The 17,695-nt window shown below is 36.3% G+C and overlaps 1 protein-coding gene across 1 annotated transcript in view; it reads right to left on the reverse strand.

The window, feature by feature from the left end:
* The window catches only part of RFX6 (regulatory factor X6), a 55,868-nt gene extending 38,680 nt beyond the window's left edge, over window positions 1–17,188 (reverse strand). Inside the window, exons 1-4 of the mRNA XM_004264686.3 lie at window positions 16,966–17,188; window positions 16,543–16,699; window positions 13,568–13,691; window positions 11,826–11,887 (exon numbers count right to left, since the gene is read on the reverse strand). Coding sequence (XP_004264734.1) covers window positions 11,826–11,887; window positions 13,568–13,691; window positions 16,543–16,699; window positions 16,966–17,188 — 566 coding nt within the window. The remainder of the gene's footprint in view (window positions 1–11,825; window positions 11,888–13,567; window positions 13,692–16,542; window positions 16,700–16,965) is intronic.
* Window positions 17,189–17,695: the final 507 nt, after the last annotated feature.

Genomic DNA, 17,695 nt, shown 5'->3' on the forward strand with positions numbered 1-17,695 from the left:
TAGTTTTTTGAAGGGGAAAAAAGAGACTAAAGTAGAATTGAAATAAACCACAAGTAAGAACTGCAACTTCTTGGTCTGCATCTTCCTTTCCTGATTTTTTCCTGATTAAGTAATATCTTAATGTGTTTAATCCTCCTTTAATGGTAACTAATTCTACTTATGGTCATATTTCTGGCTCTAAGCTTGAAAAAGACAGGATAATTGCCTACTGCTAACCCCCCTCAAACCTCTAAAACATTAGGTTTCAAAAACCAAAAAAAAAAAAAAAATTATAATTGCAGGCATTTAACTGCAGGCACTTAAATTTGTAAATGTAGACATTGGCTCTAAGTATATCAAGCGTATTTATCTGCAGACTGCTTGGTTCAATTTGAATGTGGTCAACTGAATAAGAAAATGGTGGGTTTTCTTTGTAGTACATCTATTGAATGGAGAAAAGAGTATAACATTATGTGTGGGAAATACGTTGATGTCATGCATAGGAATATGTACGAAGCATCTGACCCTTTGAAAGTTATTTTCCTCATGAGGTATGAGAAGCCCAAGTCACTGTCATTTTCACTTCAAACTTTTGTGCAACAATGGGGAAAAAAACATCTCTGTGATGAATCAATGGAAATATGAAACATGGATTGTAACAGTGTTATAAATAATTTGTTATAAATGTATCTATGGATCCTGAGCCACAGGCAAATGTAGCATCTCTCAAGTTGTACCTCATTCTCCAAAACTGCAGACCCCAGACTTACTCCATGCCTAAGTACAAAGGCTACACATGTGACACAACCGCTAGTCAAAGACTGGGTATTTAGTGAGGGTGACCAAAGCCTGCTAATTTCTGCCTTTACGCTTCCTTCCCCTCTCTGCGCACCACGCAGCACCATTACCTATTTGGTTATTTACCATTTCAATCTGCATTCATCTAAGATCAGGGAAGGAATGAAATAAAAGAATAAGGGGGTTTGCAGTAGACTTCAGTGTAACCATATTTAAAACTTCATTTCTTAGCATCACCATCTGAGTTTAAAGTGGACAGGACAATGACGGATCTACGCTTCAAGGCACCTTTGCTGACCTCAGTAATAAAGAAGGGACTTGTCAGAGCAACTCTACCCCTAAATGTTTTCAAGGCTCAGGACGAGAGTACAAATGGAAGCCCACATACCTTATGCCTAATTACTTAAAATATATAAATCAAGCGAACACATTGTGAAATAAAATGTCTCTGTCCTCCTATCTTGACAATGTACCTCCATAATGATCTAGTAGGTAATTCTGAGCTTAGAATGCCTAGACTCCTGGAGTTCCATGAGGAAACATGGTGGTGGGAGGAGAGCCGCCCCCAGCTCCCTTATCTCCCCAGCCTCTGCTGCTTTGTGCACTGTGAGGGGCCTCTTGAGAACACTCCAGCCTCCATGTCCAAGATCCACTCTCACACACACCCCAGACAGCTGCCCCCTGGGGGAGGCACCCATCTGGTCTATGTCTCCTGAGGATGGATGAGGGAAGAGGCCCACTTCGGCCCAGGAGGCAGGCCTGAGACTGTTTGGAATTCTTGGGCCCCACGGACCTGAAATGCGAGCTTGAAGGGGGATGCAGTCTCGGGGGACACATTCACTCAGGCAATGGACTCCTTGTCTCCTGGGAAGGAGATCAGCTGGAGGAGGGGAGGAACAGAGTCCTCTATAAGTATGAGTCCCAGAGATGGCTTCTCTCCCATTAGGTTCTAAGGGCAGAGGAGTTGCCTCTAATGACCCTGGGCCATTTGAGATGGAGAAGAAAGAGTTTTTAAATATGAAAAATTTGTACATATTATAATAAGAAATGTTTCAGAAAGGGCTGTTATGTTTGAGAAACAGTAATGGAGGGTGATCACGGTAATGAAGGTATTTTATGAGTGTGGCAGACTGGGAACAAGTTTTCAAATCCTCAGTTTGGGTAGAAGGACAATAGCAGTCTGTTAACCTGAACAGAAGAAACTCCATTTTTACAGTAAGAAAATACTCCTCCGGTAGATAAGGGTAAAGAACCTCTACAGTATATTGGAACAAAGGGAGAAATGAAGGAAATATGAAACTTAAGCAAAGGACATTACAAAAGGCAGCTATATTAATAGAAATTGATAAGGTAAATACCTAAAACCATAACAAATGAACAGATTTAGATGATATTCAGCCAAGCCTATTAGGATTAGTGAGTGAACATGAGTCTGAAATAAGTATAACTATTTTTCTTTATTAGATTTTAGAACTAATATACCAAAGAAAATGTCTTTGCATTAGAAGAAATGAAGCAAGAGATGCTTGAGAACAAGAGCATCTATTACAATGGAAATATATTGCAATTTCATGGTCGTTTGCAAAGCTTGCTCTTTGTTCTATGGGTGCTACAGTTCAAATAACTTCATTCTAGCCACTTGCTAAAGCAATACATGTTAAGCATTGCTTTAAAAGTTGATAAATCTTCTTTTACTATAACTTTGATCTTCTTGTTTCTCATCTATAATCCTTGTCTCAACATGTAAATAATATTATACCATGGTAAAGTGGTTTGCCATGCAGATTGAGAAGAAACTACATTGCCTTCATGGGTGGTAGACAAAAATCACAAGACAAATCAAAAGGATAACCGTGAGTTCAACAAATATTAGATGGCACACTAATCCTGACCACTGTGAGAGCTGTCAATACAATGATTAAAAACCGACATGGATGACCGAGCCAGGAACATATATGCTTCTGAATTCCACCCTAGTCCATGGTTTCCTGAGCCAGACTGCCTGCGAGTCACAGAACAGTGACCACATTGAGTAGCCCTGAGGCGAATTTTACTTCCATTTTAAAAAAATCACTTGATGAACACTTTTTGTAAAAATGGCAACATCCTTTAGGACCCAATAAATGCTGAGTAACATGGATTTGTAATTCTTTTCTTAGGATTTTTTAAGGAAAGGATATTTTATTACACAATTCATTTGTTCCTGATTTTTATAAAACAACTGTATTATTTTGCTTCCTTCTTTCTAATCATTAGGGCAGAATATCTTTAAAAATAGAAGTACTTAATACCTCCACTTACATTTACAGTCAAGATTTTACATCTAAAAAAAAAATCTTTTAAGTAATGTGTTTTATTCGTAGGTCAAATGTAAATGACGCCATCAACCAGATACATATTGACACCCAAGGAAGGTAACTTGGTCAGCTACATTCCACTCTACAAATGAGAAGCAGCATGTCCTTTTCTCATTAGCAATGCCTCATAATTTAGACATGTTGATGTAGCTGAGCATGTTATATCAATACAATCTTATAATTACGCTGGCACACAGGGAACGAGTGAAAAAGTGAACTCTTTCCTTCAAACATGTATTTAATGTTTATTGTGTGCTACGTGCTGAGCACGTAGAAAGAGACAGATGAGGGTGTCTGCCCTGGAGGAGTTGATAGTCTTGTGGGGGAAAAAAGCATGCAAAGAAAGAACTGCAATACAAAATTAATATGTGCTAAAATTGAAGCAGGTGATAGTAGGTACTAATAGAAATAGTTACCATTAATTGAGCAACTATTACATGTAAAAAATTTTACGTATACTTCATCTCAAATTTCCACAGCAGCCTGCAAGTGAAGTAATATCTCCATTTCAAAGCAAAGTTCAAAAAAGTTTATGTGATTTGTTTGGAAAAAATATGTGAAAAGTTATGGATTTGAAGACAAAATTCAAACCCAAAGCTCCACAGAGCACTCTTTGTTTCCATAGACTATACTCAAGATGCAAAATATATATGTATATATAATTTTGTATCTCAGTTTTATTTATACTTAGAAGTTCTTAAATGAAATATAGTTGGAATATGCTTGCACTCAGCATATACACTCTCTCTTCAACTTTAGCATGAATCTTTAAGAATTGATAACTAACTTGAATCATTAAGAACTATACCATTGATCTGAATGTTTCATATTTGAAATTCCATATATAAACAGACTCCCTCTAGAATATAAGCTCCCTATAGTAGGAGCTCAATAAACATTTGTTGAATAAATAAATTTATAATATGAAAAAAGTTAAAAATAACAATGTGTCATAAAGAAAATTTTATAAGCAGGAATTTTTAATAAAGGGCATGCATATAGTATCATATACTTAAACATAGCACAATTTAAAATCTGGTAGAGATTAAAAAGACTCTTGTCTAATGTGATGTAAGGAAATCTACTAATTCCTTTAACTCTACCACTAGTACCGTGTAAACTTATCTATTTCTATCAGAGTTACTTGCCCTCCATAAATAACGCGTGCTTTCCTCACTGTGTGCCTTTACTTTGTTGAGCTCTATTGGGAATGCCCTTCTTCCTGCACGTCCCCATTGCTTATCTGTGCCTCAAGGCACAGCTTCAACACATGAAGCTTTGCCTGGTCTCTTAGGCAAAGTTAATTTCTCTGTCCTTTGAACTCCTCTCTTGGTCAGTTATCCCATGGAGCTTTGCATCTCGTACCAATGGTATATGTATACACGGCTTACCTCCCCTACTAACCTATAAGACTTGGAGGAAGGGAATTTCATCTTCCCCTTCATTGTGTTCCCCCTTAGAAATTACTGTAAAGAAAAATCCTTATTTATTGGACCAGTCAATGTGTTCTGCTAGAAATCTGGAAACTGATAAAACACAAATTCTCTTAAAGCCAGTTGTTTTCAATAACTGCTTCCTAGGACTGTGCCTTTCCAGGTACTGGTAAAATATTGGCGTTGAACAAAAGTTGTATCCCTAAACAATGTATATAAAGGACATGCAATCAGCGTATTTAGGTGGAAAGACTAGAAATTGCTGGAAATACAAATCTCAATATTTTGCAATGACCATTGTAATGCTTTAGCACATTTCATATCCAGTTTCTTCTGGAGCCAATAAAATAATCTTCCCCTTTAATCTTCCTTTTAGTCTAACTAGGAACATGTTATCGTCTGTCTGAGTGATGATTTAGTGTCTTTGAGAAGAGATAATAAATGAGCAGCTCTCTGTCTTCCTAACAGCTGAAGATAAACCTCATAAAACCGGGGAGAGTAATTTCATACAAAGTATACATGGATTTTTCATCTCACTTGCAACATATTATATCACTACTTTGTTGTTAATATATTACCCCAAAATAAATCTTGCTAGGAAACATTTGCCAGAAATATTCTAGCGTAACAAGAATATATACAGGTAAATGTTGAATAAAAAGTGAGGTTTGCCTCACTGTGGGCTAACTAGTTTTTATAATTTATATACCAATAGCTAATGTCTATCCTGTAGGTTACTCTGAATAAAGATTCCCAAACATTTCACAGTTCTTTCTCCCTATATGATTTTTATTTTAAAAGATATATGATAACTGCTTAAAAATCTTAGATATGATTAGCTAATTTCTCTAAGAAAATCTTTGCATAATACAAGTAGTCTTTGTGATTATCTAACAAAATTGTCTTCATTCATTAGCATCAACTGTCCTTATCCTTGTATCAAGTGACAGATATCATTTACATTTTAGGAATAAAAAAGAATAATTAATTAATTTTTATGCCCACATTTTAAAGTGAATGTGTTATATTTTAATAGGACAAATGAAATTATTGCTCCTCTTTTTAGTACTAAAGTATTTACCTTGTGTCTAATACTTTTCTTCATTTGCTGATCAATTTATACCTGCACCTATATTTCTTCTTTTCCATTTTGTCATTATATAGAATTCCTGAAACATATGTTCCCACTGAGCTAGTAGCCCTGATGTTAGTTTACATTATACAAATGATAACTGATAAGGAAATGATGGGATTAAGTTGTTCAGGGAGTTGCAATAACTTACTATGATAAGAGCAGCTGCCATATCAGTTTTATTAACCCACTAAATCACTACTAATAAATAAGATAATAGCTTTTATCCGTCATGTCTGAAAACCAAGATTTGACTGATCAAAGTCTACAAGAAATTAAAATGTAACTTCAAATCAAACAGTTTACTGTGTGCATGAAATCTCATGAAATCTAATTGGTGGGCTCAACTGTGTTCTCCCTTACCCTGCTGAGCCATTTTGAGCAAGGGTGGGACGTAGCCTCTTTTGCTAATCATTGTATCTTTAGGACCTAGTCAGCACCAGGACAGACGAAAAATGTTTACTAAATAAATGAATATTGATAATGAAATTGTTTTGACAGCATGTACCCTATCTTACTATTGTTTGCACCTCAAAAACTCTTTGGGACCATGCTTTGTCATCAATATAAATATGAATGGATTGATGATCCTTGCTATAATACATTCATAACATAAAATAGGCAAGAATTACTTTTCATTAGATACTCTTTGTACCTATAGAATTTTGATTCATTTTTATTTATTCAAAATCTAAATTTAAAAATTTTGGGACTTCCCTGGTGGCACAGTGGTTAAGAATCTGCCTGCCAACGCAGGGGACACGGGTTCGAGCCCTGATCCGGAAACATCCCATGTGCCGCAGAGCAACTAAGCCCATGTGCCACAACTACAGAGCCTGTGCTCTACAGCCTGTGAGCCACAACTACTGAGCCTGGGTGCCACGACTACTGAAGCCCACGCGCCTAGAGCCCTTGCTCCGCAACAAAGAAAAGCCACAGCAATGAGAAGCCCAAGCACTGCAATGGCCCCCGTGATGCAACTAGAGAAAGCCCGCACAGAGCAACGAAGACCCAACACAGCCAAAAATTAAAAAATAAATAAATAAATTTATTAAAAAAAATTTTGCACAGGAAGAAAAACAAATTATTAGCATTGGTGGTAAATCAAAGAGAAGAAAAGAAAAACACAAAAGCAAAGTCAGTTTTTATCTTGGTTTTCAGAACATGCAGAATCTGCCATTGGGATTGTTGGTTTTCTTGGCAGGGAGGGGATGGTAAGAGAAAATGAAGGGATGGAGCGCAGAGCTTATTATTTATTTATAAATTAATTAATACCAAATTTATTCATATATTAGAAATAATTCAATAGATATTTAGTGATAGTATGTTTTGGGCACTACGACAATACAAAGTTTTACAAAATTGCTAGGAAAATTGGGAGAAATTATAAATTCCTGTTTCTGCAAAATATGCTTACTTCTTCATTTATATTTCTATATCATCAATTGTTCATATTTCCATATACATAAAAATGTTTTTCAAATGTAAATTTTTAAATATTAAACATCCAATAGAAATGATGATTGTGAAGATAATATACCAACACAGAGAACATTTTGGACAAAAATTAAAAGCGGAAAGCAAAATTGTGTTTGTGCTACAAATTTGCTTTTATAGAAAACATAAATATCTCTAAACAAATATAAAATAATTTAAAATGCCTTATGATTGATGCTTGAGAAATGTTGTTAGTTCTCTGAAGAAGAATCTAATATATTAATTAACATTTAAAACTGTTAGATCAGAAAAAATAAATAAGGAACCTCCATACTGTTCTCCATAGTGGCTGTATCAATTTACATTCCCACCAACAGTGCAAGAGGGTTCCCTTTTCTCCACACTCTCTCCAGCATTTATTGTTTGTAGTTTTTGTTTTTTTTTTTTTTTTTGTGGTACGCGGGCCTCTCACTGTTGTGGCCTCTCCCGTTGCGGAGCACAGGCTCCGGACGCGCAGGCCCAGTGGCCATGGCTCACGGGCCCAGCCGCTCCGCGGCATGTGGGATCTTCCCGGACCGGGGCACGAACCCGTGTCCCCTGCATCGGCAGGCGGACTCTCAACCACTGCGCCACCAGGGAAGCCCTGTTTGTAGATTTTTTGATGATGGCCATTCTGACCGGTGTGAGATGATATCTCATTGTAGTTTTGATTTGCATTTCTCTAATGATTAGTGATGTTGAGCATTCTTTCATGTGTTTGCTGGCAACCTGTATATCTTCTTTGGAGAAATGTCTATTTAGGTCTTCTGCCCATTTTTGGATTGGGTTGTTTGTTTTTTTGATATTGAGCTGCATGAGTTGCTTGTATGTTTTGCAGATTAATGGAACGAAATGGAGTTATTTGTAGTGATGTGGATGGACCTAGAGTCTGTCATACAGAGTGAAGTAAGTCAGAAAGAGAAAAACAAATACCGTATGCTAACACATATATATGGAATCTAAAAAAAAAGAAAAGAAAAAGAAAATGGTCAGAAGAACCTAGGGGCAAGACGGGAATAAAGATGCAGACCTACTAGAGAATGGACTTGAGGATATGGGGAGGGGGAAGCGTAAGCTGTGACAAAGTGAGAGAGTGGCATGGACATATATACACTACCAAACGTAAAACAGATAGCTAGTGGGAAGCAGCCACATAGCACAGGGAGATCAGCTCTGTGCTTTGTGACCACCTAGAGGGGTGGGATAGGAAGGGTGGGAGGGAGGGAGACGCAAGAGGGAAGAGATATGGGAACATATGTATATGTATAACTGATTCACTTTGTTATAAAGCAGAAACTGACATGCCATTGTAAAGCAATTGCACTCTAATAAAGATGTTAAAAAAAAAGAAAAAAGAAATAAAATTTATACCTCAAAAACTCAAAAGTTCAATTAAACAATATTTTGTTGATGTGACTGATATGGGAAAGAAGAAGCTTTATCAGGTGACAAAGCACAAACTTTAGAGCCAGATAAACCTTGATCTAAATGCCAACATTGTTATTTTATAGTATCTGTGTGGCCTTGAGCAAGTCAGTGATCTTTGAACTGCAGTTTCCTCCTTTGTAAAACACAGTAATTCCAATCTTGTATTGTCATTGTGAGGATTAGAGAGTGTGTGTGTCTGTGTGCATGTGTGCGTGTGTGCTGCTCAGTAAATAATAACTTTTAATTGCATTGCTGATTTTTGGATGTATTGTGAATATCATATTATTAATTTTATATTATTATTAATAATTTCATTACTATTAAGGATAGTGAGGTTGAAAGCATATTCATGTCTCCATTCATTCCTGTACTTTTCCATTTAATTCTCACACCAAACCTGTAGATAATGGCGTATCCAACTTATTGATGAAAAGCTGAACAGCTCATCTAGTTGTATATGGGAATATGGGATTAAAGCTCAGATTTGTCCAATTTTAAGCCTCATACTCCTAACCACCAGGCAACTCTGCCTTTTGATATATTATCTTCCAAGATAAAAAAATCTAAGGGTATTTCTTGGAAATAAAGTCAGGAAAAGTATCTCGCTAAGTATAATTACATCAGAATATTAACAATGACAAAATACACAAACTCTACATCTTGCCATATCTTTCAAAATACTTAGTTTACATATAGAAAAAAAATTTCCCCATGATACGAAAATACCAAAATATAATATGCAAGTTATAAAAAGCAAATGGCACATCAGGTAAGTAGGAAAAAATTCAAATTGTTAATGCTATGCTCTTGGGCATCTGTTCTCAGATATCAAACAAATTGCCTGAAGTCACTACATATTGTTACAACATAAACCTACACACTGGAGCCTCATTGTGTCACAATGGGCAAGGTTAATGATTCATCCCTAATCCTAAAGCCTCCTTCTAGGATTAATTGACTTTCTCTGCAGCCTGCCTGCCTGTCCTCTTGTAGATCCTGTGAAGAGGATTTCTCTGCATTGCTTTGCCTCTTTTTCCACCATCTAACTATCTCAAACACTATCTAATCTTTTCTCTACCTACACAAGTCAGTAGGAATCAATTCCGTAGAAATTAGGCAGTTAAACTGATTCGACTTTGAAAAAAAGCTGACTTGGTTAGAAGGAATGAGCCAATTTTGTCTTTTTCAATCTGGCATTTCATTTCTCAGGCCACAATACTATTCACATTAATAGGAATCAATTAAATAGATATAAATTGATAATCTATTATGTAGCAGACCACAGAAATAGTATGAAAATGGGTGAGACAAAGTCTCTGTCCTCAAAATACCACCTTTTAAGGGGAGGAGATAAGTTAATTTTGCATTAGGGTAGGTATCAAAAACTGCTATGAGGGTGCAAAGAAAAGCCTACAAAACATCAAAAGGCTAAGAAAAGATTCAAAAGAAGAGGAAGTTCAGGAGACATTCTTTTAAATGGATAGGATTTCAACACACCTCTAGGGGAAAGGGCATTTTTCATGGAGGAAGACAGCATGAACAAAACAGTGGTGGTTGAGAGGGAGGCAAAGGGGACTGGGCAATAAATTGGTGACAGCATAGGCTGCATGCTGAAAAGTGAGAAGTAGATAATAAGGTAAGAAAATGGTTTGGGACTAAATCATAATGGACCTTGAATGTCAAGGTGAGAAAAGTTTGTCATGAGCAGGCGAAAATGTCTGAGGATGACAGAGAAATGATTGAACTTCAGAAGGTCAGTTTGGAAGAATGGTATTGAACAGACTAAAAAGACAGAGTCAAGGCCAGTTTTTGAAAGTGAGAATGGAGAGAGAGATTCAAGAGAATTCATAATAAATTAGGATCTATTTTTTGGCAAGTGACTGAGCCAAAAGACTGAGCTAGCCAATAGAATAACCACAAGTTACATGTGGGTATTAAGCAGCTGAAATGTGACTAGTCTGAATTGTGATGTGCTGTAGGTATAAAATACACACGGGATCTCAAACACTTGGTAGGAAAGAAAGAATGTAAAATATCTCATTAATAATTTTAATTTTTATTATATGGTTAAACGATCATGTTTTGGATATGTTGGATTAAATAAAACTTAGTAAAATCAGTTTCATCTGTTCCATCTTACTTTTTTAATATGGCTACTAGAAATTTTTGATTTAAATATGTGGTCACGTTATATTTCTTTGGACAATGCTGAACTGGATGTTAGAGCTGAAGGAGACACTGGACAAACTAGAAAATAAGTGGCAGAAGAGGGAAGAGGACTTGGTAGTGTTGCAACAGAGAAGCTGTAGGGGAAGTTTTATGCATTTATTTGTTTTAAGAAGACATTATCAACAGGTTCAAATGCTAGACAGGTGCCTAGGAAGATCAGTAACAGTAAAAATAAGCCATTGAGTTTTTGCCCAGGCAAAGAAATGGACAGGACAGAGGCATATGATCAGTGCTAAGGCAAGTGAGCAGATAGCTACTCTCAAGAAATAGCAGAGAGAAGAAAAATAACAGAGCAATAACAAAGAGTATAGCAGGTTTGAGACAATTTTATTTTATCAACACAGAAGAGATCTGGATATGTTTGTAGACAGAAAGAAAGGAACAACTAAAAACACAGTGGACAGAAGAAATAATGGGTGAACATGAACCTGTAACTGGGGGTTCTACAGGGGTTGCCACAAGAGATAAGTAAAGCTAAAGTTATCAAGAGAGAGAATTCATGACTGCTTATTTTATATTTATATTTCCATTAAGTCATATGGGCATGGCATTTGTCTTGAAGGGAAAAGAGGGGAATATAAAGAAATTATTATCTGGGAAAGAAAATCAGAGGAAGAACCTGGACCATGTTCAACCCCTGGCTTTGGCCTTGCTCTTTGGAAGTGTTGTGGATTCCATTTGGTCACTTATGTAGCCATATGTATTTCCCTTTCATGACACTGGTACCTTCAGTCGTGGCTTTAAGATTATAAAAATGATTCATTTAGATTATTTCATCAGAAAAAATAATATATTATGATTTTTCTGTGTAATCCACTTATTTTTCTTTTTAGGTCTTTTTAGGTCTTAGAGTTGGTAAAAGTCTGCTTTATTAAGAAGAGAATACCTAGCTCTATTCACTGATAAAGACAATACTTGTTTCACATTGCATTAGTCCTCATATACAATGCATCATATGTACAGATCTGAAATGTGCTCATCCATGTGCCTTACTTTGAATGGCCTCTTGTTCCAAGCCGCCGAGTCGTCAAGAGGGGAAATTTTTGACGAATTGTCTAAAAAGAAAGTCAATTGCTTTAGTTTTTAGAAAGTGTGTGTTTCTGTTGCAAGCCTCTCATATTCAATTAATTCTAGAAAGCAAATGTTGAACTTTGAGTAAATATTTAGTCTGGAAAAAATAATATCATACACATATTGATACATAATGACACCTCAGCAAAGGGAGGGAGGTGCTTTTATGATGACATTGTTCTACTGCCCTTTTCTCAATGTCCAAAGCAGATCATACCAATATCTGCTCTTGCTTGATGTTACTGCCAAAGCAATTATTACTTCATGTATGTGCTTTGTGGGAAGATTTGGGTTTCTTTATAGTAATTCTTTGCAGAGATTTACCCACAATTAAGTATCTACCTCCAACCCTGAAAGGACATGGAAATTTTCTTTGCCTTGCCAGATCTTCAAAGCCGTGTTTGAAACCTTTTCTTTTCTACGTTCCTTTCTCTAAATTGCCTAAAAGTTAGCACTTGATTAAAGAACAAAAATCTTTTCTACATAAAACAGGGCTTTTAACCTGAATCTTAGGAGATCCATACATGATCTTCTAAAGGCTCCATGGCAAACTCTGTGTATTAATATGTGTTAATTTCTTGGTGACTGGTTCTGTAGTTTTTATCAGATTCTCAAGGTGTTTTATGGCTCCCCAAACAGTTAAGAATGACTGCCATAAGGGGCACTAATAAAATATTAAAGCTAAAATGCAGCCTCCTCATTTTACAGAATGAGTGAACTGAGTTTTGAGGAAGTTTAGTGCTTTTCAGGTCTTGCAACAAATTAGAGTCTAGGCTAGCACCTAAATCACTGGATTACCATGCCCTTATCACACTGTCTCCTGTAAACGATAGGTTTTCAAAATAAATTAATAAATTATTTTAGTTAAAAAAAAAACTGGGAAGCCAGACCATAGTAATCATTATTTTCTAGACAACGAGTCCCTCTACAGGTTAGAATTTGGATTTCAGTTTATAAGAGATGCAATATTTGAGATCTAAGCTTCTTACAATTTTTCTGGGCTATCCTTGGTTCTTAGATAATAGAGCAAGACAAGAATCTCAAAGAACAAGGCTCTCCCAAGAGATTGATATTGTTTCCTGATTCTTAAAATGAGATCAACATATGTAAGTAGAGTAATGTCAGCTATATAGATTCCCATCCTAACCACACAGGTTGGGTAAAAAGGAATGTTTTTAAATGAGAGAAATTTAACCAATCCCATCACGACATCTTGGAGTTTGGAGTGTAAATATACTTAGAACAAATGCAGAATTAGGAGAACTATTTATGAAATAGAATAAACACAGTCACCAATTACATTAACAAGATACTTGTCACCTCCACTTAATTCTGCTTCTCAATACAGGCCATACCATACTCTTCAATGTATCCATCTTTGAAAGGAAATATTATTGCTCAAATACAGCTTACCTTAAGGTCACATTAAATCTTCTAATAGCCAGGGTTCTAATATTCAAAGCATATAGTAATTCAAGGTAAAACAAATAGTAGGTAACATCTAGGTTAAACATATCTTAGTTCCAAATACAGCCAAGAGATTTCATTTACAAAACAGATTCTTAATATTCTATAAGAAAATTTGAACAGATAAATTTGTTTCCATACTGTCTGCCTGACATGACTTCAGTTGTAAGGTAGTATAGCCAATATGTGTTATTTACCTTTCCAAAGGTGGCTGCACAGGCTGGCTCCAGTTTCTCTTTCCGGCAGAAATCTAAATAGTGTGCATAAAGGATGCACCGTGGTAAGCAAACTCCTTCACATACAATGTAATTCTCTTCAAGCCTAAGAAAAAGGGCAAAGAATTAGGTCAAACCTTTTCTGTATTTCTTCTTTCCTTTCCCCTCTCACGTTGATTTAATGCTCCTTTTGAATACAGACTCTATACAAATGAGTTCTTGAGCAGACATGAGTAGACTTCTTTTATTCTGGATAATATTAAAAATATGATCACAAGGATTAAAGTTAGAAGAGCAAGAACCCCAATGAACACCTGCTAGTGCAGTTAAAATACGGTGGCTAAGACAAAACCACTCCTGTGTGGTCCACATCCCAACAAATAGGTCTTACTTCTGTGTAAGTCTTCCCTGTTCAACACGCTTTGCTCTGTGATAATCAAATATGAATAGTGAAATTGAAGGTGATGGTTTTTAAAAATAACATTCTCAACACTAAACATTCTCTTACTTCCATGTAAGTCTTCCCTGTTCATCACACTTTGCTCTGTGCTAATCAAATATGAATAGTGAAATTGAAGGTGATGGTTTTTAAAAATAACATTCTCAACACTAAAGGGCTACCAGGCTTCAGGTTGGCAAATGTCTATAATCTCTTGCTTTCTTTCACAAACTAGTTCCAAACACTGAATAGTTAGGGAAGCATGGTGATACATTTATTTGCAAAATACATAAGAGTAAATTAACTTCACTTAAGTTCGAGATGGTACCGATCTATCTCTACACTTTTTACTGTAATCAGTACTTACAATTATCTGAAAGATCCTGTACACTTGAAACATACTGTTATTCTCTATAGATGCCTCCAAACATGACATATAAATTCAGCTCCATATTATAAACATAATTATATAAACTTTGAAAATTTAGAAGTAATTCCATTTAATTTGGATGCCTGCAATTGCAATTACACACAATTTATATAAATGTAATAAAATATATTTAAGTGTTATAAATATCTGAACAGCAATCAGAACATCAGAACTTGTAGATTCTACTCTCAATTTTTCTAACCTTTCAGTAGATGATATTGGCTAAAATTTACTTATACTCTTTTTATGTATAGTAAAATCATAATTACTACTATACAAGAGCAATGCAATATAGAATATGCATTCAGACTAAAATTGAGTGAAACTCTTCTAAACTCTTTAGATCTCTGATTTAACACATTCCCAAGGTGCATGAGATAAAAGTTACAGGACGTGTTTCCTAAGCAGGTAAAGTATCAGACATCCATTGTTCTATGACAAAGGAAAAAAATGAATCAAAACCCAATAAAATTTGCATACATAAAACCAAACACCTAGTTGATGGTGAAAATTGAAGTTAGGCAGATTTTTCACTTTAATTTTCAATTCTACAGTTTAATATCCCCGCTATAATCTATAACCTTAAGGAAAAAATTATCAGAAGGTAAATAACTCACCTAGGCTATTTTTTTTTAAATTATGTAACACTTTTTTAAGAGAGAGTATGGAGAATTCAAACAAAATGACAACATTTTATAGTTTCAAAAAATATGAAAATTACTGAGAAATATTCAACTATTTAAAACTATATTTTAATGACACGTATATAATGCCCACTTTTTCACCTGGCTATTTTGATGGTGTAGGCATTATTTTTGTCTTCAAAATACTGAAAAATCCTATACATAAGTATAATGTTAATTTTGGGTATGACTTTTTTCTTTAATTGTAATGCATTTACATTTATAAAATAAAAACCTAAGTTTGTTTCCATTCATTCGAGTTGAACTGAATAATGCAAGTGATCATTCAAAAGACCTTCATAATATATCTGAAGTCAAAACCTTTTAGCTCCAATTATCCTAAAAAAAATAGTGTGTCCTAAATATTTCAGATAATTAGCTCAACTATTTACTGCTCTAGTAGATTCTTAACCAGTAAATGTGATATCAACTTCAATAGTTAAACCATAATTTTAGAAAGATATTTAGTTTATATTTCAAATATTTGAAAGAGTTAAGGATACAATTACAAAAATTTACTACATGCAAATTGTAATTCAGTGTTTAAATAAAATGTGCTACTTTTTTTAAAATACTGTTTTTTCTATTGTATTTTTCTAAGATTTAGATCACACTTTACATATAAACAGATCATGTAACTTATCAGCAAGTAGACATTTTTACTTATTTGCATCTTATTTGGAATTTGGAAGGAAATTTATAGTTCTATTTCTTCACACTACATAGAGAAGTATAATATTATGTTTTTACTTTAAATTTCTCTTCCTTTTAGAATATTATAAAATGTACTGTATATGTAGAGAGCCTACTGATAAACTCTTGGTTTTTAACGATTTTCCACAAAATCCAATTAGTGATATTTCACTGTAATAAATCATATGTGAAAGGTAGTTGAACATTTATTTAAGTTAATAACGTCATCTTAACTGATTTTTCTATGTCTTCTAGTTCAAACACATTTCATCTTATGGCCAATACACAATTTTGAATTTGCCCTCTACGGATAAAGGCACCGTTAAGATCCTTCCTCCTTTTAAGTTGTTTTTAAGAATCATGTTTTATAAACACAAAAATAACAAATATATAAGGACTGAATTGATTGCATGTTAAGCAAATAAGTAATAAAAAATTCATTATTGCTTACATTAGAAGAAATTATAGTTTTAGTCAATAATGAACAGAGTGATGGTTTTTATTTGTATTGCAGATCAGTTTTCACCAGTACCAGAGTATGTCTCTATACCAAATATTCAGTGAAAACAATTTTTGGATGAATTTCTAATCGGTCTTTTAAACTTCTCCAAGAAAGTCTGAGGGAGAAGCAAATTGAGAAAAGCAAAGAATCTGAATATACTGACTTTAAAAATTCAACAGGTGCTTAAGGGTATCCTTGGGCGAGTCTTACCACTGCAGGGTGAGCTGAGTCTGCTTCTTTTTATCCTTCATAATCTGCGTGATGGTTTTCTTCTGAGAGAGGTGTGGATCGGTTGCTTTGGTTTTGCTGTCTTGATTGTCCGCAACCTCTTCTTCAGAGGAAAAGTTACCATTGCTTAAATGCATTTCTGATTGCAAGTTGAAAAGATGATAAAGAAAATCAGAATATACAATCAATTAATTAGCCTCTAAATGTATCTTGGCGTCAAACAGGGTGGCCTATGGGGTTCAGAGCAGAGCTATGCAAAATCCTTTCGACTTAATTTCTATTTAACAATCATTTTCCTAGGGGAAATACATGCGCGTTTGCGGTATGTTTCTTTTTATTATCGGATGCCCTGTAAAAAATACATCCGCGTCCCAATCACGTCCCGGGAGGGGGCAGAGCACTCACCGGCTTTAACTCCCACCGGCAGCTCCGGGTCGTCCCCTTTCTCCCCGCTGCCCAGCGCACCCCCGGGCTGCGCTTCAGCCGCCAGGTACACCCTTTCTTCGGGGAAAACGAGCAAACCCTTGCTCAGGAGCTGCACACAACACTCCTCCTGGACTTCGGGGGAAACCTGGGGAGAAGCCTGCACCTGCAGGAAGGCGTCTTCCAGCTCCGGGACCTTGGCCATCCTCCTGGCCACGGAGACTCGGGCACCCGCCGCTTGACCGGCTCCCAGCGGAGCCCCGAGGCCGAGGCGGGGCGGGGCGGGGCGGGGCGGGGCTGGGGACCCGGGGCCGCTGGGGCGGGGACGGAGGCTGCGGCTCGGGATCCCCCGGGCGTCGCGGAGAAGGAAGGCCGCGCACAGGTACGGCTCGGACAGCCCTGGGAACTGGGTGGGCCGAGGCGGGACTGACTCTCTCCACCTGTCTGCCATCCTGGCAGATGCTCAGCTTGGAACTCACTTCCTCACCTGCGCTCGTCGAGCCTAAGCAATGGAGTCCCATTCCCCACATCTCCTTTCCCCTCTTTCCTCCTTTTCTCTCATCTTGCCCTGGGACCGAGCACTCTTTCCACATCCAAAGCTCCCAGAAATAACCAAGGCTGCTTCCGCGGACAGCCTTGACTCTGCAGGCCCAGGCCAGGAGAGGAGGACTCCAGAGCACCGCTCAGTCTTTGCACAACATGTCCTCGGTTG

The sequence above is a fragment of the Orcinus orca genome, chromosome 12 (genome assembly GCF_937001465.1).
Source record: "Orcinus orca chromosome 12, mOrcOrc1.1, whole genome shotgun sequence".
Lineage (NCBI taxonomy): Eukaryota > Metazoa > Chordata > Mammalia > Artiodactyla > Delphinidae > Orcinus > Orcinus orca.